The sequence below is a fragment of the Panthera onca genome, chromosome C2 (genome assembly GCF_046562875.1).
Source record: "Panthera onca isolate mPanOnc1 chromosome C2, mPanOnc1 haplotype 2, whole genome shotgun sequence".
Lineage (NCBI taxonomy): Eukaryota > Metazoa > Chordata > Mammalia > Carnivora > Felidae > Panthera > Panthera onca.
Window position 1 is genome coordinate 94,547,254 of NC_138347.1, and position 26,968 is coordinate 94,574,221.

The 26,968-nt window shown below is 37.3% G+C and overlaps 1 protein-coding gene and 1 pseudogene across 6 annotated transcripts in view; one reads left to right on the forward strand and one right to left on the reverse strand.

Moving 5' to 3' along the window:
• The window catches only part of PLD1 (phospholipase D1), a 206,701-nt gene that overhangs the window by 108,107 nt on the left and 71,626 nt on the right, over positions 1-26,968 (forward strand). For 5 of the 6 annotated variants that reach the window (XM_060640746.3, XM_060640749.3, XM_060640747.3 and 2 more), the window contains 5 exons: positions 9,219-9,300; positions 18,071-18,181; positions 20,304-20,504; positions 21,523-21,736; positions 22,320-22,433. In XM_060640746.3, the coding sequence (XP_060496729.2) occupies positions 9,219-9,300; positions 18,071-18,181; positions 20,304-20,504; positions 21,523-21,736; positions 22,320-22,433 (722 nt within the window). The remainder of the gene's footprint in view (positions 1-9,218; positions 9,301-18,070; positions 18,182-20,303; positions 20,505-21,522; positions 21,737-22,319; positions 22,434-26,968) is intronic. The other variant, XM_060640744.3, reaches the window with a different exon arrangement.
• On the reverse strand, positions 803-4,778 carry LOC132684106 (histone chaperone ASF1 pseudogene; annotated as a pseudogene).

Sequence of the window (26,968 nt, forward strand, 5' to 3'; positions counted from 1 at the left end):
CTATTTTTAACTTTTTAAAAAAAATTTGTTTATTTTTGAGAGAGAGAAAAATGGAGGCATAGGAGTTGAAGCAGGTTCTGTGCTGATTGAGAGCAGAGAGCTGGTGTGGGGCTCAAACTTATGAACCGTGAGATCATCACCTGAGCCGAAACCAAGAGTGGGACACTTAACTGACTGAGCCACCCAGGTGTCCATATTTTTAACATTTTGAGGAACCTCCATACTGTTTTCCACAGTGGCTGCACCAGTTTGCATTCCCACCAACAGTGCTCGAGGGTTCTCCTTGCCAACACTTGTTAGCTCTTATGTTTTTTATTTTAGCCATTCTGACCATTGTGAGGTAATATCTCATTGTACTTTTGATTTGCATTCCCCTGATAATGAATGATATTGAGCGTCTTTTCATGTGTCTGTTGGTCATTTGTATGTCTTTTTTGGAGAAATGTCTGTTCATGTCTTCTGCCCATTTTTTAAAATTGGATTATTTGTTTTTTGGGTGTTGAGTTTTTCAGTTCTTTATTTTAGTTATTAAACCTTTATCATCAGATATGTCATTTGAAAATATCTTCTCCCATGCAGTAGGTTGCCTTTTAGGCTTTTTGTTTTGTTTTGTTTTTTACTTAAAAATAGTTGTATTTATATTCTACAATGTACTCAAATACTGGTTTTCTTACAAACTTTCTACAGGATGTTTTGTGAACAGATTCTTCACATTGTGTCTTGACTGTGTTCTTATGGAATTAAAGGGAAATAGTTTTGTGTGTTTCTATAGCTTAATTTGTACTAAAGGGATGACAGATGGTCACATGCAGTCCATGAAGGATTCTGACATGACGAATAGTCAGTTTTTTGACATGGGCCATCCATCCCTTTGATGCTGAAGGTAATGCATCTGTTGAAAGAAGTAATTATAGATTTGGATTACTGATCTCTGCCTCTTCCAGTTTTTCTATATTGTCTTCCCATATAATGTAAACTCTCGTGACTCTAGGATTAGATGCCAAAATGTTCCTTTGAAGCTTAGAAAAGTCTGGTTTTCCTGGCAAATTTTCCCATACTTCTGTCTCAGTATATTCATTATTTACATAGCAGCCAACTCTAATAAATTCTTGCCCTCAATAGGTCCATGTAATTAGCACAACTGTTATACCTACTACATCTGCATCTGGAATGAGTCTTGGATTAGGTGCCTCAGCTGGAAATAAAACATGCCATCCTGCAGAAACAGGGCCCACTAAGAGTCTAAAACTTAATCATATTCTTCACTTTCTGCAGAGCCCACATAGAAAATTTTCAATTCCAAGTCTTCAGACAGGTCCTCGATGCACTTGAAGGAGTTCTTGAACTGGAATGGGTTGTAGGAAGGAGAAGGATTATCCAGCACCACTACATTGTTCATTCGAACCTTTGGAAAAAAGCAAACAAACAATGGGAACAAGGGTCTTCTTGTGGCACAGTAAAGTCCAGTGTGCGGCTGCTAGAGACAGCGTAGACCCTGACCCTCGAAGCATCTGCCCCGTGTGGTGCAGCAGTGATTTGAGAAACTTTCTTCCTCTTTTTATTTATACCCGAGCACTCCACAGTGTTTTGTAGCTTTCCTGTTTTACTAAACTGCAGCCCCCAATTGACTGCACCCAAGCTCTGACCCTCCTCCTCCAGAGAGGGCCTCACTGGGGAACAAGATGGAGTCCCTCTCCCAGAATGGGTCACTTCAGCTCCACCCGCTGGTGTGGATTAGGACTGGTTACCTTTTCCTTTTGTTGATGATTTCCTTTGCTGTGGGGAAACTTTATTTTGATGTAGTCCTAACAGTTTATTTTTATTTTTATTTCCCTTGCCTCAGGAGACATATCTAGAAAAATGCTGCTAGGATTAATGTCAAAGAGATTACTGCTTGTGCTCTCTTTTAGGATTTTTATGGTTTCAGGTCTCACATTTAGGTCTTTAATCCATTTTGAGTTTATTCTGGTATAAAAGTGGTCCAGTTTCTTTCTTTTGCATGTGGCTGTCCAATTTTCCCAACACCATTTACTAAAGACTGTCTCTTCCCATTTTATATTCTTGCCCCTTTGTCATAGATTAATTAATTCATTATATAAGTGTGGGTTTATTTCTGGACTCCATCCTGTTTTTCTGTGTCAGTACCATACTGTTTTGATTACTATAGCTTTGCAGTATATCTTGAAATCTGGGGTTGTGATACCTCCAGCTTTGTTATTCTTTCTCAAGATTGCTTTGGCTATTTGGGGTCTTTCATGGTTCCATACAAATTTTAGGATTGTTTGTTCTAACTTTGTGAAAAATGCTGGTGGTACTTTGATAGGAATAGTATAGACTTTTTGACCATATTTATTCTTCTAATTCATGAACATGGAATGTCTTTGCATTTCTTTTTGTCATCTTGAATTTATTTTATCAATGTGTTATAGTTTTCAGAGTACAAGTCTTTTACCTTTTTGGTTAAGTTTATTCCTAGGTATTGTATTATTTTTGGTAGAATTGTAAATGGGATTGTTTTCTTAATTTCTCTTTCTCCTGCTCCATTATTAGTGTATATAAAGGCAGCAAATTTCTGTACATTGATTTTGTATCCTGTGACTTCACTGTATTTATTCATTAGTTCTAGTAGTTTTTCAGTGGAGTCTTTAGGGTTTTCTATACGTAGTATCAGGTCATCTGCAAATAACGAAAATTTTGCTTCTTCCTTTCTGATTTGGATGCCTTTTATTTCATTTTCTTGTCTGATTGCTGTGGCTAGGACTTCTAATCTATGTTGAATAAAAGTAATGAGAGTAGACATCTTTATGTTGTTCCTGATCTAAAGGAAAAGCTCTGTTTTTCTCCACTGAGTGTGATGTTAGCTGTGAATATTTCACAGATGATCTTTATTATGCTGAGGTATGTTGCCTCTAAACCTACTTGGTTGAGTTTTTCTTTTTTTTAATCATGAAGGATGTTGAACTTTGTTAAATGCTTTTCTGCCCTATTGAAATGATTATATGGTTTCTATCCTTTCTGTTGTTAGTGTGATGCATCACACTGATTGATTTGCAAATATTGAACCATCCTTGCATGTTTGGAATAAGTCTCATTTGATTGTGGTGAATGATTTTTTTAAAAATATGTTGTTGGATTTGGTTTGCTAATATTTTTGTTGAGGAAATTTGCATTCTGTGTTCATCAGAGATATTAGCTTGTAGTTCTCTTTTTTAGTGGTATCTTTGTCTGGTTTTGGTATCAGGGTAATGCTGACTTCATTGAATGTATTTGGAAGCTTTCCTTCCTCTTACATTTTTTGGAATAGTTTGAGGAGAATGAGTATTAACTAATTTTTAAAAGTTTGGTAGTGTTCACATATGAATCCATCTGGACTTTCATTTTTTGGTAGTTTTTTGATTACCAGTTCAAATTTGTTGCTTGTAATTGGTCTGTTCAGATTTTCTTCCTGGTTCAGTTTTAGAAGGCTATATGTTTCTAAAAATGTATCCTTTTCTTCTAGGTTATCCATTTTGTTGGCATATAATTTTTCATAGTATTTTCTTGTAATCATTTGTATTTCTGTGGTATTCTTTCTTCTACTCATCTTAGGCTTTTTTTTTCTAGTTCCTTTTGGTATAAGGTTAATTTGTTTATTTGGGCTTTTTCTTATTTCTTGAGGTAGGCCTATATCACTATAATCTTCCCTCTTAGAACTGCTTTCACTGAGTGCCAAAGATTTTGTACCACTGTATTTTCATTTGCATTTGTCTCCATTTATTTATTTTTTTAATTTCTTCTTTGATTGCTTCATTGACCCATTGGTTGTTTAGTATCATATTGTTTAGTCTCCATGTGTTTGTGTTTTTTCCAGGTTTTTTTCTTGTGATTTATTTCTAGTTTAATGTCATGGTGATTAGAAAAGATGTATCGCATGCTTTCAATCTTCTTAAATTTATTGAGACTTGTTTTCTGTCTAATATGTGATCTATTCTAGAGAATATTCCATATTCATTGAAAAGAATATGTATTCTGTTGTTTTTTCATGGAATGTCCTGTATGTATCTGTTATGTCCCTCAGGTCCAATGTTTCATTCAAATACATTCTTTCTTTATTGATCTTCTGTTCAAAGGATCTATCCATTGATGTGAATAAAGTGTTAAAGTCCCCTACCCTTTGTGTTACCATCAGTTTCTCTCTTTAAGTCCATTAATACTTGCTTTATGTATCTAGGTGCTCCGGTATTGGGTGTGTAGGATTGATCCCTTTATTATGTAATGCCCTTCTCTGTTTCTTGTTATAATCTTTGTTTGAATGTCTGGTTTGTCTGATATAAGATTGGTACCCTGGTTTTTTTGTTTTTGTTTTTTCCACTTCCATTTGCCTGGTGAGTGTTTACTCATCTTTTGGCTGTGGTTTAATTCTCAGTTCAGTTCTCAAACTTTGGTATAATGTTTAGGATCAAATCCATGGAAGGGCAGCTTGGGAGTGAGCTAGAAGTTCATAATCTACTTAATAGGGTTGCTTTCCTAAGCTCTGCTTTCTTGAAGATCTCTCTACTACTTTTGGGTTTGCTGTATCTTCCCCTACCCCCCCCCCCCGCCCAGTTCTCTAGAAAGGTGGGGCTTTATTTGCCCTGCCCTACTGCACACTTTCTGCAATGATACTTGTGTCTGGAGCCAAGCAATGGATATTTATTTACGTTGTCCTCTTGGAACAGCAGCTCTTCTAGTTGGAGAAAAAAGTTCCAATCCCTCAGTGTTGTGGTGCCTGTGAGCACCTGGCTGTCATCTGAACTCATTCTTTCTCCTCAAGCCTGAGGTAGAGCACTTCTACCTGAGTTCTCTGTACCTGTGCCAAAGCCCATTTCTGGGTTCTCCTTCAGGTTGATGAATCAGATGGGGAAAAAAATGGTAAAGTCCCCATTGTTTAGATGGTACATCAGATTCTGTTCTTCCTGAATTCATGAACGTCTCTCCTTTTGTTCAGATCTTAATTTTTTTCAACAACGTTTTGTACTTTCTATATCCAGTAGTCTCCCTTTGTCCATAGTTTTGCTTTCTGCAGTTTCAGTTACCTGAGATCAACCACGATCTAGAAGCAGATGCTTCTCCTTCTTACCCATTGTCAGAGGGTGATAGTGGCCTAATGCTGCATCACAATGCCTACATCATTCACCTCACTTTATCTCATCATTTAGGCATTTTATCATCTCATATCATCATAAGAAGGGGGAAACAGTACAATAACATATTTTGAGAGAGGGAGAAACCACATTCACATAACTTTTATTACCATTTTATGTACAGTTTTACTTATTTTATTTTTTTATTACAGTTTTATCAGTGTTGTAATTGCATTATTTTATTAGTACTATTGTTAATTTTTACTGTCCCTAATTTATAAATTAAACTTTATCATTGGCATGTGTGTATGGGATAAAACTTTGCTTATCTAATGAACTTTGCTTATCTAATAGTTGCTTAGTGAAGATCCTGAGATAATGATGCTTGTAAGTCATAACTCATATAGCTGCTTTTTCCTCATCAATGAGACCATTGTTTATACTTTGTTTAAAGCATGAACACTTGTTTTTTACCTTCTTATGCATTATCCCCAAACTGAGGGTTCCTTGAGATCTATCTTAAGATTCTCCAGAGCATCTAATAGAATGTTCTACATCCAGGGTACACAAATGCTTGTAGGTTAAATAAAGAATGGTAAAGACTTAACTGCAGGGTATAGCATTACAAGTGGCCCCCAAACAGAAGGCCTCTGAGTTTATAATTAATGTGTACATCAAAAAATTTCAAGAGGGGCGCCTGGGTGGCTCAGTCGGTTAAGCCTCTGACTTCAGCTCAGGTCACGATCTCACAGTCCGTGAGTTCGAGCCCCGCGTCGGGCTCTGGGCTGATGGCTCAGAGCCTGGAGCCTGCTTCCAATTCTGTGTCTCCCTCTCTCTCTGCCCCTCCCCCCATTCATGCTCTGTCTCTCTCTGTCTCAAAAATAAATAAATGTTAAAAAAAAAAAATTTCAAGAATCTATGTTGTTTGGTATCTCTCACCTTCAGTGAACAAGCAGTGTATAGCAATGCACATTTCTACCTAAAACACCTTTTTTTTTAATTTTTAAATTTTTTAAAATTTTATTTTTTATTTTTTTTAATTTACATCCAAATTAGTTAGCATATAGTGCAACAATGATTTCAGGGGTAGATTCGTTAGTGCCCCTTACCCACATAGCCCATCCCCCCTCCCACACTCCCTCCAGTAACCCTCTGTTTGTTCTTCATATTTATGAATCTCTTATGTTTTGTCCCCCTCCCTGTTTTTATATGATTTTTGTTTCCCTTCCCTTATGTTCATCTGTTTTGTCTCTTAAAGTCCTCATATGAGTGAAGTCATATGATTTTTGTCTTTGTCTGACTAATTTCACTTAGCATAATACCCTCCAATTCCATCCATATAGTTGCAAATGGTAAGCTTTCATTCTTTTTGATTGCTGAGTCATACTCCATTGTATATATATGCCACATCTTCTTTATCCACTCATCCATCAGTGGGCATTTGGGCTCTTTCCATGCTTTGGCTATTGTTGATAGTGCTGCTATAAACACGGGGGTGCATGTGTCTCTTCGAAACAGCACACCTGTATCCCTTGGATAAATGCCTGGTAGTGCATTTTCTGGGTCATAGGGTAGTTCTATTTTTAGCTTTTTGAGGAACCTCCATACTGTTTTCCAGAGTGGCTGCACCAGCTTGCATTCCCACCAGCAATGCAAACGAGTTCCTCTTTCTCCACATCCTCGCCAATATCTGTTGTTGCCTGAGTTGTTAATGTGAGCCATTCTGACAGGTGTAAGGTGGTATCTCATTGTGGTTTTGATTTGTATTGCCCTGATGATGAGTGACGTGGAGCATTTTTTCATGTGTCAGTTGGCCATCTGGATGTCTTCTTTGGAGAAGTGTCTATTCATGTCTTTTGCCCATTTCTTCACCGGATTATTTGTTTTTTGGGTGTTGAGTTTGATAAATTCTTTATAGATTTTGGATACTAACCCTTTATCTGATATGTTGTTTGCAAATATCTTCTCCCATTCCGTCGGTTGCCTTTTAGTTTTGCTGATTGTTTCCTTCTCTGTGCAGAAGCTTTTTATTTTGATGAGGTCCCAGTAGTTCATTTTTGTTTTTGTTTCCCTTGCCTCCAGAGACGTGTTGAGTAAGAAGTTGCTGCAGCCAAGATCAAAGAGGTTTTTGCCTGCTTTCTCCATTTTGATGGCTTCCTGTAACAGACCTCTTTTTAATTCATTTTAGATCCTTTGCTAGCAATTGCTGCATTTTTGTTTCTTTGTTTGGACATAGATTGCCTCTGTGTTCCTTTCCTACACTAAATTAAGTACTGCACACACCCCACCATTTGTCTGTTTTCTTATTTATCTTACACAGTGTGTATTTCCTTAGGGTATTTTATCTTTGGGGCTTTATTTTTCTTTAACTGAATAAAATAGAGCATAAAAAGATTTTAAAAATATCTTTAGCTCCTTACAACTGTTGTTTTCACATGCTCAGAGGCCTCTCTGGCAAGGCACTACTCCAGCCTGGTACTCTATAAGGCTTTAATCCTTGCAGTCTACTCCTGCTCCTCCAGGTCTAGCATTTCAGCAGATAAAGTTTCCTTTATTGTACATATTTTGTTCTGTTTTTCCTCATCATAGAGTAGTTACATCATATATAGATTTAACTCAAACACTGACTTCAGATCTCACCCCATTTTTACATTGGAAAAAAATGTCATCCATCAGCAAACCTGCCTTCTTCCCTGCTCAGAAAGCCCCAGGTCCTATGGACACTGCTCCTTGGTATAGAAAGTCAGTGTTTATGTTTATCAATTAGAATACTCTTGGCTTGGATTAACAGAATTCTCAACTAAAGGTGGCTTAAACAGTGAGGATTTATTTGTCTTGTTTAATGAGAAACCCAAAGTTAAGCAGTCCTAAAGTTGGCAAAATGGTCTAGTGATTTCAGGGTTCTGGTTTTACCTTTAGAATTTCAATATGGCTATACCTGCCTACGCATCATATCCCCAAACAACATCTGTTGTACAGCTACTTTTCCTGGTGTGTGTGTGTGTGTGCGTGCGTGCGTATAAGAAAGAGAGATCAAAGAGGAAAAACTTTCCCATTAAACCCATGTGTGCCTCCTCATATATCTCATTGTGGGAGGTAGATTCTGACTGAAGAAAGAAGGTGGAAAATGGCTGTTGTCTGGGCAATCACCAGTATCTGCATATGCATATATATTTGCATGTGTGAGTAAGAGAGAAAGAGAAATCATAGTGATTTTTTTTTTTTTTTTAATGGCTCAAGGCTGTTGTTCCCAGGTAAAGTTATATGTGAACTCCTAGCAGAGCTTTCAATGACCCGCCACACTGGAGGAGGAGGAGGATGGTGGCATTTGCGCTAAAGTTGCCTTTGCTTCTGATGGCACAATCAGAATTTTATATTTTGTCTTTTGATTGGAGCATTTAGTCTATTTACATTCAGAGTGATTACTGAAAGATATGAATCTAGTGCCATTGTGTTACCTGTAAAGCTGGTGTTTCTGGTGATGTTCTCTGTTCCTAGAGCCGAAGTAGGCTCTAGTCTGTTGCTTTTGGTATTTCTTTCCCACTCAGAGTCTCCTTTAATATTTCTTGCAGGGCTGGTTTAGTGGTCATGAAGTCCTTTAGTTTTTGTTTGTCTGGGAAACTCTTTGTCTCAGTTTCCATTCTGAATGACAGCCTTGTTGGATAAAGAATCCTTGGCTGCCTATTTTTCCCATTTAGCACGTTGACTATTTCCTGCCACTCCCTCTGACCTGACAGGTTTCTGTGGACAGATCTGCTGCAAGCCTGATCTATCTTCCCTTGTAAGTTAAGGACTTTTTTCCCTTGCTGCTTTCAGGATTCTTTCCTTGTCTGTGCCTTTTGTGAATTTGACTATATGATATGTCTAGGTGATGGCTGGCTTTTGTTGAATTTAATGGGAGTTTCCTGTGCTTCTTGGGTCTCGATGCCGGTGATCTTCTCCAGAGTAGGGAAGTTTTCAGTTATGATTTGCTCAGATAAACCTTCTTCCCCCCTTTCTCTCTCTTCTTCTTCTGGGACTCCTATGACATGCATGTTATTACATTTTAAGAAGTCACTGAGTTCTCTAAGTCTACCTTCATTTTACTTTTTAAAACTCTTGCTTTTGTGATTTCAGGCTGAGTCCAGAAATCTTCCTGAAACGCCCGGTGGTTGAAGGAAATCGTTGGAGGTTGGACTGCATTCTTAAACGAAAAGCAGTACGTATTCCAAACCTTGGCTGATGTAATTTTTTCAATGTTTATTGTTTCTGAAATACCTTTTCTTTTCAAAGCCCTTCATATATAAGCATAGCTTTTTTCTTTAGAGTTTGATAAAAAGTGGAATATTTGTGGTTTTCAAGTTTATTTGGTTCTTTTTTCCTGTTACTCTTGACTGCATAAATATGTTAGCCTAATTCACAGCATGGATTGTATCAGGAACTCTAAGTTTTGATTTTTAATCAGTTATAGGCAGTTAATTTTATAGGCAAAAGAACTGTAACAAGATTTTATCGTTGAATAATAAAGGGTGAAATGAAATGTAGCATTTTATTTTTTATTCATTATTCTGCCATTTGATCAAAACACAAAGTCATTAGGAGAATTATTTCATTCAGTTGGGGCCAAGATAATGTAGAAGAATATCAAAAAGAAGGGCAGTAAGAATTGGTGTTGCTTTGGTTCCAGTTTTGAGAAAGTTCATGGTAAAAATGTGGAATTGCCTCCTCTCCAATTGACCCTGTAGATTCTGGGTAAGCATTGAGTGTATTCTTTTTGGCATAAAAAGTAAGTAACTGAAACAGTATAGGCTCATCAATGACTACTTTACATTCTTATTTCTAATGAATGTTTTTATATAGTTGGCTCTCAACCAAGGTAAATTAAGTAAAATTAGAATAGATCTGGATTTGCTATTAATCATGTCCAAACTAGGAAGTGCCAGCTTTTTTTTTTCTACTATTACTTGAAATTGTCTTAAGCTTTTTTATTCTATCATTTTTTAAATGTTTATTTTTTTTTCATTTTTGAGAGAGAGAGAGAGTGTGTGTGAGTGAGAGAGAGTGAGTGCAAGTGGGTAAGCGCAGAGAGAGAGGGAGACACAGAATCCGAAGCAGGCTCCAGGCTCTAAGCCATCAGCACAGAGCCTGACGCGGGGCTCAGACTCACGAACCAGGAAATCATGACCTGAGCCAAAGTCAGACGCTTAAGTGAGCCACGCAGGCACCCCTTTATTATTCTATCATTAAACATTCTAACATAATTTGTAGATCCTGGGTAATTGGGTAAAAACAAGAATTTTTGTTTCTTATAGTTGTGACTCATTTCTTCTTTCCCATTCTCCACGTTCTCTTATTGCTTTCCCCATTTACCCATCCTCCCTCTTTCAGTGTCTTTCCCCATGCCTTTAAGATTTCTAAAGATAATCCATAGATATAGTCAGACCTCACTAATACTGATGGAAAAAGAAGTTGATAAGCTTTATTTCAGACACATGTTCTGCCAAACAGCATTATTTTCATGGCTAGTCTAATTCATTGCCTCAAAAGAATTCCATTCACAAAATTGGAAATTCTGTCTTCAAAAGCGTTATTTGTATGTTCATTAAATAAATAATTCAGCATAAAGTTACTGAGTGTCTCCTAGGAGCCAGGTACTACACTAATTACTAAAGATGCCATGAATGTGAGTAGGACTCCATCCCTGCCCATGGAAGGCTTGCTGAAGGACTCGTGTCCCAGGTTTAGTCCTAGCCTTATCAAACTTCCTTCTACATATTGAATGGGCTATAGCCTTCTCCACGTTTCTCTCTACGAAACAGCGTTTTTCCCATCTCTCCTCAAGATTCCATTTTAGTTAAGTTGTTCCAGTCTGGCCTAGCAATTGTCAACCATACTAGTAAATCCTCTCTTCATAGTACGCATCCAACACTTTACTGTTGTAGGTTTCAATCAATATGTATTTGTTGAGTGCCTACTATGGGAAGCTCTGGTGGGGAAGTCCCTCACAATATGAGGAATTTAAGGCATTTAGGATGGGCAAAAAAATTTAAATGAAAGGAAGAAGTTTCTAGGTGTAGAAACTGTGGTGAGGAAACATTCCGGAGGCAGGAATTCCCAAGGCTTTGTCAGTAAAGTGACAAGGCTAATTATAGCTGAGTGTTAGCGTAAGTACGATGAGGGATCAAGCTGGAAAGGCTGTTGCAGCCAGATGTGGAGGCTTGCGAGCCAAGTCAGTCGTTTGGACTTAATGGAAGAAAGTAGGAAGTGACTGGGGAAGGTTCGAGTCTGGTAGAGGAGTCTGGTGATCTGATCAAAATGGTGTATTAGGAAGGTGAGTCTGGCAATGGGAAGAAGTGGAAAGAACTCGGGTTCGATGAGCTAAATTCCAGCTGACTTGAGTGTGAGGTGCCTACAGGACATCTGAGTAAATTCCAGAAAGCTAGCAAATGCCTGAGCAGGGCTTAGGAGAAAGATTCCAAAGATCCTGCAGGCCTGGCCCTCCATGTTGTGTTAGCTCTCATATGTTTGTTTTCCCCTCAGGCTACTGTCTAGTTGACTTTTCTATCACCAGTGTGGGCTTTCTTTGCTTTTATGGCCCATGAACCCTGGTGAGGTCCTAGGTGAACACCATGGCCAAGTAAATACTATTGCCTGATAATGGTGCTTCATTTCAATTCCATCTGCTTTGTGAAACTTGGAATTTTTAAATTGCACGTAATGATTTTAAAATTTTCCTAAAGAGGGGTACCTGGGTGGCTCAGTTGGTTGAGTATCCTACTTGATTTCAGCTCAGGTTATGATCCCAGGGTCATAAGATTGAGCCCTATATCAGTTTTTGAGCTGAGCATGGAGCCTTCTTGGGATTCTCTCTCTCCCTCTCCCTCTGGCCCTCTCTCCTGCTCTTGTGCTCGCTCGCTCTCTCTCTCAAAAAAAAACCAACTTCCTAAGGAAATAGTAATATTATTAAATATTAATTTCTTAGTGGTACATTTGGCAGAATTGCTCTTCCTTAATTTAGCTATACCATATTATTTTGGTCATAAATTTTTAATACCCAGATCATTGTAAATTGTTATTTTCTATGCCTACAAACACTGTCTCACCTAAATTATTTAGTTTCTGAAAGCCACTACTTTCACAGAGTACTGGGTTGAAAAAATAACATTTATTCTTACATTAATGGATCCCAGAGATCCACAAGGTTGATTAAAATAAATACATTTTTTTTCTTCTATCTCATTGTGTAGATTTGGGGGGAGGAATTTTGTGTCTCTGCCTCATAGCCAGGATACAGGCAAACATCTCTTACAATGGCTGTTTTTATGGAAGAAATACAATATTTTGTTTCTCTGGTGATAGCCAAACTGGTAATTTCCTATTTCTTTTACCTTTTGAATAGCAGTGTTATCATTTAAAATAGCATAAGCCAACCTTGACTTAGAAGCTGATTATGGCTCAAGTCAGCATCCCAGGGTTTCCCACAGGTCTGCATGGACTGCCCCAAGAGTTGAAATAAAGTGCATCATAGTTATGGCAACTGTATTCATGTACCCAATGTGTATATTTCAACCTTAGAAATGTGATGATTCTTTTTTTAAAATTTTTAATGTTTATTTATTTTTGAGAGAGAAACACACGCACAGAGTGCAAGAGAGAGAGGGGGGCAGAGAGAGAGAGAGAGAGAGAGAGAGAGAGACATAGAATCCAAAGCAGGCTGTAGGCTCTGAGCTGTCAGCACAGAGCCCAACACAGGGCTCAAACTCACAAACAGTGAGATCATGACCTGAGCTGAAGCCAGACGATTAACTAACTGAACCACCCAGGCACCCTAGGAACATGATATTTCTGATGGGACTTGCACTGAAAAAAATCTTCAAATGCAGCCACCTGGAGACCTACAGAAAAGGGTTTAGGTCCTCAGGGGTGATTTTTGTTGTGAGGTAGTTTCTTTCTGTCCTGGACCACAAGCCACATTCTAGAGCTGCAATCAGTGATCATTTAGGAGGAAAAGATGTTCGGGTTTGTCAAATGAGATAATCACATCTCCACACAGGAAAATAAAACAGGATCTTATCAAAGTGGTGGGCTAGAAGGGCATGTGTGGGAAAGGAAAAATAGATCTTCAACCTTGAAGACTATGCTTCAAATAGAACTGGTTCAAAAAAAAAAAAAAAAAGGAGAATTTGTACTTTTTCACATTGCTTACATTGAATGGTGAGGATGTGATCTCCTGTCCTTTATTTTTCATTTTCCCCAAATATTGCACACTCTGCAGAAGTCCTTGACAAATGATAAAGTTGGTGATTATCCTGGGGATGCATAAGTTAAGCTGTCTCGAGGCAGGAGACAAACCTGGCTGCATTTAGAAAATATTTTGACCACAGTATTTTGAGTAATCAGAGAGAAAAAAATGGACTCAAAAAAGTCTCTTTGATTTCGACTATAAAATTTTTTTACTTTTTATTGTCTTCGCATGTATTTTGTATATGTGAAGTTCCTAAAAATTCCTACTATGTATACTCTTATGTCTGCTCTACTTGATTCAAAACTAGTTAGAAAAGAGGTCAGAACTTTCAACTTTTGAAACTCCGGTTTTACAAAGTTTATTCTGTGTTGATAGTGTGACGTGTGTTCCGTTAACCTTTGGGTTACGTGACTTCAGCAGAGATGAGAAAGATGACATTGTGTAATCCCCTCCAGGCCATTCATTTTTCTACTTGGCCTATTAATACTTTTCTTCCTCCTCTGTAATAAAAAGTAATTTCCCCTAGGGTCATGAAAAGGTGTTGGCAAAACATTGGATGCTTCAGATGTGTATTTCTTAAATTACAGAATTCACATCAGTCCTTTTTTCTTTTCTAATTTGGCTTTCATTTTGCACAGTTATTTCTCACATTTTGTGTAAGGCTGCACTATTATGACCGGGAAAATGCCTTCATTGTCAGGAAACATTTTTCCTTTGCCCTTTGTAGTTTAGGGTTTATGATAGTGTTGTAATACTTTGACCAAAAGAAGAGGAATTTATTGCTTTATGATCACAGAAATCTTGTCACTAATTAACTGTTCATTCTGATACAGATATAAGTAAATAATTGTAAACCAGATTACCTAAAATGAACTGTTTTCTTACTTCCTTATTAGTCTTTTGTATATAAGCTAAAAAGACTTAAAAGTCTCTACCCTATTTCCTTTGGAGTTAATTTATTTCAATGAGAAAAGACAAAATATAGAAGAAAATGTAAGGTATTAATAAATGGAGGGTAATAATGTAATCCATTAGTGTTAACATCTCTATTATTTCAAAAATCCATTAGTTATGCAGGTCAGTAGAAAACTGTAAGAATCAGGCCAGGGTCTGGAACTAGAAGGTAGTATGCTAAGCAAAATTAGAGAAAGACAAATATCATGTGACTTCACTCATATGATGACTTTAAGAGACAAAACAGATGAACATAAGGGAAGGGAAGCAAAAAGAATATAAAAACAGGGAGGGGGACAAAACATAAGAGACTCTTAAATATGGAGAACAAACAGAGTTACTGGAGGGGTTGTGGGAGGGGGGATGGGCTAAATGGGTAAGGGGCATAAAAGAATCTACTCGTAAAATCATGGTTGCACTATATACTAACTTGGATGTAAATTTTTTTTTTTTTTTTTTTTTATTTATTTTTGGGACAGAGAGAGACAGAGCATGAACGGGGGAGGGGCAGAGAGAGAGGGAGACACAGAATCGGAAACAGGCTCCAGGCTCCGAGCCATCAGCCCAGAGCCTGACGCGGGGCTCGAACTCACGGACCGCGAGATCGTGACCTGGCTGAAGTCGGACGCTTAACCGACCGCGCCACCCAGGCGCCCCTATACTAACTTGGATGTAAATTAAAAAATAAATTAATTAAAAAATAAATTAAAAAAAAATAAGGAAAAAAAAAAAAAAAGAATCAAGCCAGGGTCTAAATTGCAACTCCTGTCCTTCAAGAATGGTAATTTCATAAGCTGAAGAAGCACAATTTCATTCATTTAAAATAAACGTGACGAAAGATGTCAGGTATAATGTTTTATAATTTGGGTTGCAATTTTGGGTTTTAGACTTTATACTGTATCTTTAAATGGGAGGCTATTTTGTGTTGCTGCTATTCAGTACTGAATCCTAAAATACCCAAATAGCAGAGTGTATATGAACAGTAGAGGGAAAAAATAATGTTCTAGTTTGCATTTAGAGCTCTCCACCAGTGGTTCATTGCAGAGCACTAAGTGACTGAACTCTTAGAAGCTAATCTGTTCATGTCTTGCCTACACTTTCACTTCCTTATTTCTTTATCTGGTCTGTCCTTATGCACTTGGTTGCAGTAATAGTTGCATAATTTTAATTACTAATAAGAAAATTCCAAAAGTCAGCTATTAACCAGAGAAATAGGATGACATATGTATTTTTTTATCCTTTTTTTTTTTTTCAGGGTCAGAATGCATTTTACTTTTCACATTCAAATTTAAATTTTAGTTAACATACTCTGCAATATTGGTTTCAGGAGTAGAATTTAGTGATTCATCACTTACATACGATACCCAGTCTCATTACTACAGGTGCCCTCCTTAATATCCATCGCTCATTTGACTTTCCTTAGTGCAGCTCAGAACATATATTTAAGTATATTCCTCCAAAAATGTATGCACTTTTCAGATGTCACACCAAGAAATATAGAGTGTTAGTATTTTGAAATTTTTTTGAATGCTTATTTATTTGAGAGAGAGAGAGAGAGAGAGAGAGAGAGAGAGAGAGAGAGAGAGTACAAGCGGGGGAGGGGCAAAGAGAGAGACAGAGACCCAGATTCCAAAGCAGGCTCCAGGCTCTGAGCTGTCAGCAGAGCCTGATGTTGGGCTCGAACTCACAAGCCATGAGACCATGACCTGAGCCAAAGTCAGATGCTTCTCCTACTGAGTTACTCAGGCATACCGATAGTGTTAGTATTTTGAAGGGATGTGTTCTTATAAGGATATAATGGCCAAAACATGCTTCTTAATATTGGCAGACCAATATTGGGGAACTATATATATATTTGGTGTACTCCAAGATTTTGTACCCTGCAACTTAAAAATATTAACTCTTATGATACTTCATATTTTTATAGTGTTGCAAAAATAACCAATTCTTATAAATTAGTTGTGTTCGACCCAGTTGGCTTCTTAAATTAATGACTCAAATTTCCATTATGAAGTATATCTAATTACCGTGGATTGTTAATTTAAACTGTAATTAAATTACTCTTTGTCACTATAGTTTATTTCATATGCCAGTATCTCTAATGCTTTATAAAGTACTGTACTGTGTACAAGTTCTTGCCTTTTATCTCTAGGATTTTAAATGCCTACGTGTAGATACATTATCCAATATGTATGCAGTATGCTTCAAAATGGCTTCAGAGCTGTTGGATATAGAGAATGCAAATTCAAATGTTGCAAACTGCACAGCAGTACTGAGGATGCAAACCTAAAGTAAAAAGGTCATATAAGAAGTGGGGGTACGGGGCGCCTGGGTGGCGCAGTCGGTTAAGCGTCCGACTTCAGCCAGGTCACGATCTCGCGGTCCGTGAGTTCGAGCCCCGCGTCAGGCTCTGGGCTGATGGCTCGGAGCCTGGAGCCTGTTTCCGATTCTGTGTCTCCCTCTCTCTCTGCCCCTCCCCCGTTCATGCTCTGTCTCTCTCTGTCCCAAAAATAAATAAAAAAAAAAAAAAAAAAAAAAAAAAAAAAAAAAACGTTGAAAAAAAAAAGAAGTGGGGGTAAATAAGATAAGAGTTTCCTAGAGGAATACATTCTTAACTGTATGTTGGTGAGGGGACTGTGTGACTAGACAGGGAGAAGAGGAAGGACATTCAGATGTGGGGCAATTTAGCTAAAACCTTATCACTATCCAAACTAGAGGAGAAAATACTATTTTTTTTATACTACCAGCTATTAGACATTGTCTTTTTTTAGAATATTGCATTTATTTGTTTATTATAAAGTTGATTTATTTATTTTTGAGAGAGAGCGACAGAACATGAGTGAGGGAGGGGCAGAGAGAGAGGGAGACACAGAATTCAAAGCAGGCTCCAGGCTCTGAGCTGTCAGCACAGAGCCCAATGCAGGGCTCAAACCTGCGAACTGCAAGATCATGACCTGAGCAGAAGTTGGGCACTTAACCAACTGAACCACCCAGGCACCCCAACATTGTCTCTTTGATAGTTAATACTAATAAAAATATTATTAACATAGCATGTTCAAGTTTATCAGGCACTTTTGATTTAATTTGACCTTCACAGTGGCCTTATTTGTCTTCTTTTAAGTCCAAGGTCTAAGGTTGAATCGATGTTAATTTTGTGCTGCTGCTAAATCTCAGGGATTTTTGAACATTAGAGAAACTTCCAAAGAAGTCATGTCACAAATAGACATTAATGTTGTAATTATGAGTTCCAAATGTGAATCACTATATTCATCTTTGAAGATAAAGAAATGTTTTTTTTTTTACTTAAGTAATTTTTAATAAAGAAAAATTCTATCAAAATACTCCAGAAACATTTAAGGGATATTTAGTGTGATTTATTGCCATCAGAGTTTTTTGTCACTGCTATTTTAACTAATGGAAGTGTAATAAAAACAAACCGAAAACCCTAATCCTGCAACCTGAATCAGGCCAACACTTTCCTTAATGTTGTGTAAGTGTTTGAAAATGTTCACAGGTATAAGACCAACACTTTTCACTGGTAAGTTTACCATTTCAGCCTTTTCAAATATTGACATTGTGTGTTGGTATGACAAGTCCTAAGAATGGAAGGGACATACATTTTTGTTACATTTGTATCTTGATATATACTTATGTTTCACCTTCTCGTGTTGCATTTTTCGTTAAATATCTTATTATACTTGTTTATAGAAGAAACTTTATAATGCACAGGCAAGAAAAAGCATAACCTACTTTCAGAAATTCTCACTCCTTGTGTTCTCTCTTGTGACAGCAAGACGGGGTGAGAATCTTCATAATGCTCTACAAAGAGGTGGAACTCGCTCTTGGAATCAACAGTGAATACAGCAAGAGGACTTTAATGCGTCTACACCCCAACATAAAGGTAATAGGTTCATCCTTCTGAGCAACCTTTCTTCTGTATTATTCTGTAGTCTTTCAGGTGTGCTTTGCTTTGAGCAGTGGTAATTTGTAGAATTCCCTAATGTACATTTTGAGTGAATAGCATTGGATCCTTCTCAGAAATAAAACAAAAATACTTTCTTATACTTCTGATATCGATGGGGTCAGCAGAGTTCACATTTCTGTTTCTCCTAACCTGATAATTTAGCCAAGAACACACCTTCTACAATTGTTTCAATACTCAGGAGCTTCGTCAAGTTCCCTTGCTCCTCGTTGAGATTATCCTGGAGTGTCTTAGATGTGGTCTCCCTGTGATGTCCCTTGAATGTTCATAGCAACAGAGAGCTCATCTAGGATTTAAAAAGCTTTTTCTTAATAGTGTGTTATATACAAAACTAATTAAGATAAATAAATTCAATAAGCAATAAAAAGAGCAATTTGATATTTACTAAAGACTGAAAAAGCTATCAATAATTATTGCCAAGTCATTGAGATACACCAAGACATATGAATTAGTAAATCTCCAGCAGGCTTACAGTATATAACAATTGTGTGTTTTTATTCGGCTAAAAGAAGATGTTCCATGTAAATACTAATCAAAAGAGAGCAGCAGTGGCTATACTAGTATCAGATGATATTATAATAGAAAAAGTTTATAATATATAAGGAAGGACATTATATATTATTAAAAGTTTTAACGTAGCAAAAAGATACAGCGATTGTAAACATGTACATACCTGATAATGACTATCAAAATATATAAAGCAAACACCGACAGAATTAAAGGACCAGATAGACAATTGTACAATCAATTGTATAATAGTTGGACACTTTAATATCCCAATCTCAATAATTTGTATATACATACAGTGGAGTATATTTAAGTCTTAAAAAGAGATGAAATTCTGATGTATGCTAAAACATAGGTGAACCTTGAACACCTTATTCTAGATGAAATAAGCCAATCACAAAAAGGCAAATAGTAAGATACTTAGTCAAATTCATAGAGACATAGAATGGTGTTTGCCAGGGGTTACAGGGAGGAGGGAATGGGAAGTTATTGTTCATTGGATACAGCGTTACAGTTTTGCAAAATGAAGCGTTCTGGAGATACATAATGGTGATGATTGAACAATATGAATGTATGTAATGCCACTGAACTGTCCATTTAAAAATAGTCAAAATGGTAAATTTTGTGTTATGTGTATTTTACTACACACAACAAATGTAGGTTACTAAGAACTTTAGTAGTCTCCAAAGTTTTTGGAATGCTTTACTTAAAGATATACAAAAATAGGATAGGTCAGTCTGGGATCATCTAAAGAGACTTCTCTTTAGGGGTGCCTGGGTGGCTCAGTCAGTTAAGCCTCCAACTTCAGCTCAGAACAGTTTGTGAGTTGGAGCTCTGCGTCAGGTGCTGTGCTGACAGCTCAGAGCCTGGAGCCTGCTTTGGGTTCTCTGTCTCCCTCGCTCTCTGCCCCTCTCCCACTTTCACTCTGTCTCTCTGTGTCTCTCAAAAAATAAATGAGCATTAAATTAACAAAAAAAATAAAGAGAGTTCTCTTTGAAAGCAGGAGAATAATAACTCCTCAAAATATCTTTCAAATCAAGAGCTGCCAAAGTATGTATATCCCTATATCCATATGCTTGCAATTTCAACTCAGTGGCTGCCAAAATATCAATATACCTATTAAAAATTTTCTCAGAGGTAGATGTTGGTTAAACATTTTCAGAGTTTTTTGTTGTTTTTAAAATAAGATCAGGTATAGCATAAGCCTTTTAGGTGGAAAAAAGGAATCAGCTCTTACATTACAAAAGGTATTACAGCTTTTACTGAAATATGTGGCCACATTTCTAGTTAAATGGCAGCTTCCCCCAAATGTGGTATGGGGCAGGGCTGGTGGGGAGACTTAAAAAAGTAACCAGGAATCTTCCTCTTGTAAGCACTGAGAATGAAATTAGAAGTTTGGTGTATACAGAGCATATTCTGGTATTTGAATTATAGAAAATGCTATTCAGGGGATAAAACAGATATATTTTATTATAACATGAAGAACTTTTTAAAAAGTGCATTACTCGTGGGTTTTTTTCTTTTCCCTCCCAAGGTGATGAGGCACCCAGATCATGTATCATCCAGCGTGTATCTGTGGGCTCATCATGAGAAAATTGTTGTCATCGACCAGTCAGTGGCTTTTGTGGGTGGGATCGACCTGGCCTATGGAAGGTGGGATGACAATGAACACAGACTCACGGACGTGGGCAGCGTGAAGCGTGTCACTGTAGGACCATCTCTGAGTTCCTTCACAGTAAGTAAATCTCACCTTTATGGAACTACATAGAAGGGACATGATTTGTATAAGTATGTGTTAATAGCATGACTGATTGATTGGTTCACTGGGGGGCAGCATATTCCTGGATGGACAGACCTGGTTTCAAAGACCACCTAGCAAGTCTGTAACTTTGCATCTCTTAATCTCTTTCTTCTCTTGTAAGAGAAAACAGATCCAATAGAGCATTTGCCAGCTCATAATTAACTCCTGTTTTCCATTTGAACAAAAGATTCATTTCCTATTTGGAAAAAAAAATGTTCATAAACAAAAATGTGCATCAGTTGAGCTTTAAGTTAAATATGTAGCCTTACTACAAGTACCTGCAAAGGTTTTTGAAATCTTCCTACTTAAAAACGTGCAAAAATAGGATAAGTCAGTCTGGAGTCATGGAGGGACTTCTTTTTGAAAACAGGAGTTTAATAACTTCTCAAAGTACCTTTTAAATCAAGAGCTGCCAAAATACCCATATGGCCATATCCATAAACAGTGCTTAGTGGTTTAACTCTAATGGTTGCCAAAATATCAATACACTCATTAAAAATTTTGATGGTCTCCATTTTATCTTGCTGCTGTATATGCTGGTGACTTTTCTGGAAAAAATAGAGATTTAGTGAATAAGTAGCAAGAAAAACGGTTGACAGAAAAAGCACTATTCACGTTTATCGGAGGAAGAAATTCAGTAGCTCAACAGTGAATATAACTCATGTAATTGTATTTGACATAAAAAGGTTAACTGGTATGAAATTTCAAGAATTTAATCTACTGCAGGGGGATGTACAATGGAACGCCTGGTATTCCTTTGCCAGTATTTAAGCAGCTCACAAGAATCCTCCACTGCCCTGTGGCTGACCTCACACATTGTTGTGTGTCTATTAGACCATCATGTGTGAACTTTACACGTCAGCTCAACTAGAATTAAAGGGTCACATTGCAGCATATCCTATGAGGTATCTTTTTTCTTTCTTTCTTTTTTTTTTTTTAATAACTCTCTCAGGCTGAAACAACAGAGTCCATGGAATCCTTAAGCCTTCAAGATAAAAACAAAGCTAGTAACAATCTGCCCACCCTGAGGAGCGTTGATGATATGGATTCAAAACTGAAAGGAGTAGGAAAATCCAGAAAGTTCTCGAAATTTAGCCTCTACAGACATCTCCACAGGCACCACCTGCACGATGCAGACAGCATCAGCAGCATTGACAGTGCCTCCAGTAAGTCTTTGTCTTTGCTAGAATTTGTCTTGATGATGTTCTGTTCTTTCACAGCCGGACACTGTGGACCAGGTTTTAAACCTGTCTTTCTGTAATGGAGTAGTATGAGTAATGCTGAAAGGTGGCTATCACCTATTCAATATCATGCCATTTTGTGGCTTTGTTTGCCTCATTTTAGAACAGACTTATTGTTGTAGTCACACAAGTAGTTGTGACAACCACAATTCATACTTCTGATGGTAGCAGGATGTCTAAGCATTTCTAAAATAATGCCAAGTTATAAAGAAAAAAAGAAAAGTATTAAGCATCCTTAACTTCTCATAGAAGAGATTTCCTGTCTCTTCCTAGCCAGAAATATATGAAGTTTTATCTTCAAACATTAGATTTTCTACATCTTGTAAATTTACTGTTCTTTTCAAATTTGTCTTAAAGCTCTACAGTTTTCTGTAGCACAGAATTTGTGACTGGTTTTATAGCCTTGCCTAGTTTTAAAAATGATCGAGCCTGCTTTTCAGGGTAGCAAATTTGATATATATCTATTTCTTTGTTTAAAAAAAAAAAAAGAACTCTCAACTTTCTCCAGGTTATTGTAATCACTGTAGAAGTCGTCAGAATTTAATCCATGGTTTAAAACCCCACCTGAAACTCTTTCACTCTTCCAGTAAGTCTGAGCAGGGACTCACTAGACCTAATGTTGGTAAGTGATGTGTGAAGCCGCAGAATGTCCTTAGGCTTCAGCTTTTGCTGCATGAGCAGAGTGAGTGTGTTTCTGGATTGGCTTTCTGTTTGCACAGTTTTTACACCACATGTATTATTTGAAATTGTTATCTGAGGAGCTTTTGTAAGAACTAGGTATTTGAATAAATAGGGCCTAAAATGTGGTGGTGGGGATGAAGAGGAATTTGGCAACGGATCAGGGGACAAGAAAAGGGACAAGTAATGTTCGTGATGAATGGCAACCATAGTAAAGTCATAAGCTAGACCTTATTGTGTGCAGACTTCCTGTTACTACCCTAAGCACTGGTGGTGCTCGGCCGTAATAGTGTTACAGATTGACTCCCTTTTACAGATGAGGAAACTCAGGGTTAGAGATCAAAAGTAACCTGCACAATGCTGTTCCAGTTTATCAGCCTTCCAGAGCTCATAATTCAGATTTGTGATTTAGCAAAAATGCAGATTACTACATCATGAGGTTTTGGCTGGATTCCGAGGCCACAATTCTAGGGCACTACTTAGAAGACTTAGCTAGAGCCCAGCTACCATGGCTGGATATGAGTCACTCACTTGTGGACCCTGGTGTTTCTCAGGGGCTCTGAGGGGGTATACCAAGCAGGTGGGCCCTGGACACTCCCATCTCTATTGGTACTTGCTTCAACCAGAAAAATTCTGTGAGGTGTGTATATATGTTTCTGTGTGTGTATATATATATATACATATATATACATATATATATACATATATATATACATATATATATACACACACATATATATACATATATATACACACAGAAATATATATACACACACACATATATACACATATACACACATATACACACATATACACACACATACACACACACACACACACATACACACACATACACACACACATATACACACATATATACACATATACACATATATACATATATATACACACACACAGAAACATATATACACACACATACACATATACACACATATACACACGCATATATACACATAAACACATATACACACACATATATACACATATACACATATATACACATATACACATATATACACATATACACATATATACACATATACACACATATATACACATATACACACATATATACATATATATACACACACACAGAAACATATATACACACACACACATATACACACACATATATATACACATATACACATATATACATACATATGTATATATATATGTATATGTATATATATATATATATATATATATATATATATATATATATAAAAGCTCCATGTGAATTTGTGTTGGAAGAAAAAAAGCAAGGTTCTGCTATTAATGAAAGGAGTTTAAAGAGCACAGCTCTACATTTAAATTATGTAATGATTTAAACATAGTGTCTCATAGGACTTGAAACCTGATTTAAGCACAGAGTAACTCTTCATAAGAAATCTGAAACTGAATATTTGCTTGAGTTAATAATTTCCTTTCCTGAGGCTACAAACTGGGTTAGCTTCTTAGTTCAAATCAGTTTTACTTGAACGCAAAAGACCATGATGACCTGGGCTCCTAGTGAACCTTACTGGCCGTGGACAGAAATTAGCGTGGAGCCATGTACAAGATCACTATGGGTTAATTAGATAATGCACTAACAGGAGGATCCAAAGAGGGCTCTGTGCTGAGAACAAAGAGCTCAGTGTGGGGCTCCATCTCAAGAACCTTGAGATCGTGACTTGAGCTGAGGTCAGAAGCTTAACTGATTGAGCCACCCAGGTGCCCTGGTAGATGTTATATCTTAGGACACATATGTGGGAAGTGCCAAAAGTGTTTATTTCAGCATGTCAGATGTAGGTGTGGAATGAGGTAGATGCATAGACGTCTATAATTTCTTATTCAAAATTCTAGGGGTCAGATGTGCTTCAGAAATTAGAAGATTCCAGATTTTAGAAAGGTAATGCAATACCTATACTCTATATTATGTTATACTGCTTGCAGGGTCTGGGAAACACCTAAACAGATCATTTATATTTGTGCAACACCAGGTGGGTTAAATAAAGATTATAACTTCTTTTTAGTTCAGGTCAGATTTTGCTAGCAAATGAGCTATGAGAAAACAATTGAATTTTCAGAGCTTTTGGGTTTTGGAATTATGGATAAGAGTTAGTAAATTTTGTGTATAGATTGGATTGGTGGGTTACATCTGTACCTGTAATGGAAGGTTTTGAAGATCAGGCTGTGACCTTGAACTTCATCTATCAAATGTCGGAGAATCCCTGGTGGGTGAGGAATGGAGGTGGGATTTGGAGAAGACAGGTGGTGGGGGGTGGGTGGAGAGTTAAGGATGGTGTTTTACTAAGTTACACTACACCACAGAGAGTCTGACTAGCTTGTCCCAGGAATGAAGTGAATGGGAGAAACTTTTTCCAAAGGAAGAATCTGCAGAATTTCAATAGGATTTGGGAAGTGGCGACTGGGAGGTAGGTGGAGAAGAGAGCAAGGAAAAGAAAGGAGCCAAAGTTGATCCTGAGGTTTGAGCTTGAGTAACTATGAACAGAAAGCAGAAATCTCAAGGAAGACTTGATTTTGTGGGAATAATAATGATTCTAGTGTTAAACACATGGTTTTAAGGCCTGGTGGGACAACTGGGTGGAGAAGGTTGAGGGAGGCTTTGGAAGGGGCTGTGGATCTGAGAGCCAAAGGAGAAGGCAGAGCTCGAAGAGCACATTTAGAAGAAGATTAGGGAGAACTTTGTGAAGGAGGAGGGACTAGGAAAGAGGGTCAAGAAGCGGGGGTTGCAGTAATGGTGTAGGGGATGCAGCCTTGGCAGTCAAGAGACCATAAAAAGAAGAGAGGAAGAAGCAAAGCCAGAAGACATGGGTGAAGGGCAGGAAGACACCCTTTCTATGAACTTTACAGCCTGTGTCTGGGCCACTGAGGGATGAGGATTGCAGAAAACTGGCATAAAACCTATGCCAAAGACAAGGCAGGTGCAATTATGAAATCAGCTGGAAGCCAAATGCAGACTGAGGAGGACCCCTCAGATCAGCATGGCTGATGTAAAAAGCCTCTCTTCCTGCTCGTAGGTGCTCATGCACTTCTGGGCAGCAGTCACACTATGAGTCCTTGGCTGTATTGCCTTAATATTTCATTTGTTCTGGGGAAGACTGACTTATTTGGAATAATTTAGGCCATGACTGAAACCAAAAACAAATTTGAATTATGAGCAGGTTGAATCCAATCAGTACCAACACAATTTTCTGAGATGAGAATTTGCTTTGTTTTGTTTTTCTTATCATAACTGATTGTTAGGTGAAAGTTAATTTTTAAACACATGCATGCATATAAATGTTAAGCTTTAGCTTATGTATATATTACCATATATATATATATATATATATATATATATATATATATATTTTTTTTTTTTTTTTTTATTTTGGAATTTGACCCATGATTTACCTCATTCTTTGTTCCTGTTTCCTTTCTATCTCTTTTTTTAAAAAAATATAAAATTCCATGCTTATTCTAAAGATTTTACAGGTGAGCAAACAGATTTCCAGTACTTTGGCCTTTCAGTGTCAACAGAGCAGGAAAATAAATCACTGGGAGAAGTCAATAGAATGCTATTTTTAACATTATTTAGTTTTGTTAATATTTAGCACTTTTAAGACATTTTTCTTTTATAGATTATGTCAATAACCTTTGAAGGTTAATTATTCAGATTGTTAGGTGAAAGTTAATTTTTAAACACATGCATGCATATAAATGTTAAGCTTTAGCTTATGTATATATTACCATATATATATATATTTTTTTTTTTTATTTTGGAATTTGACCCATGATTTACCTCATTCTTTGTTCCTGTTTCCTTTCTATCTCTCTTTTTTTAAAAAAATATAAAATTCCATGCTTATTCTAAAGATTTTACAGGTGAGCAAACAGATTGCCAGTACTTTGGCCTTTCAGTCTCAACAGAGCAGGAAAATAAATCACTGGGAGAAGTCAATAGAATGCTATTTTTAACATTATTTAGTTTTGTTAATATTTAGCACTTTTAAGACATTTTTCTTTTATAGATTATGTCAATAACTTTGAAGGTTAATTATTCAGTTTAAGTTAGAATATTAGCAGTGTGTGTGCGTGTGGTGATTGTTTAAAAACCTTTGTTCTGCAAGTACGTATTGATTGCCTACTGAATGCCAGGAGCTACACCACGCAGTGAAGTCACACTCTCCACCCCGAAGAGCTTCCAGACTTGTGGGGAGCATCCGTGCACAATTGTGTCAGAGAGTCCAAGGCACCAGGGTGTGCAGCTACTGATGGTTCTACGGCAGTGCTAGTAGTAGCCTCACCCTTCTGGGATCTGGGAGGTACCTGTAGGGCAGGTGACAGCTATTGTAGCTCTAGAAAGATGTGGAGTTGAGGATGAGAGGGAGGGAAGGGCATTCCGGACGGGAAGGAATAATGTGCCAACTGTACCAAGGCGTAACAAACCACGCCTGTCGAAACACTGGGAGA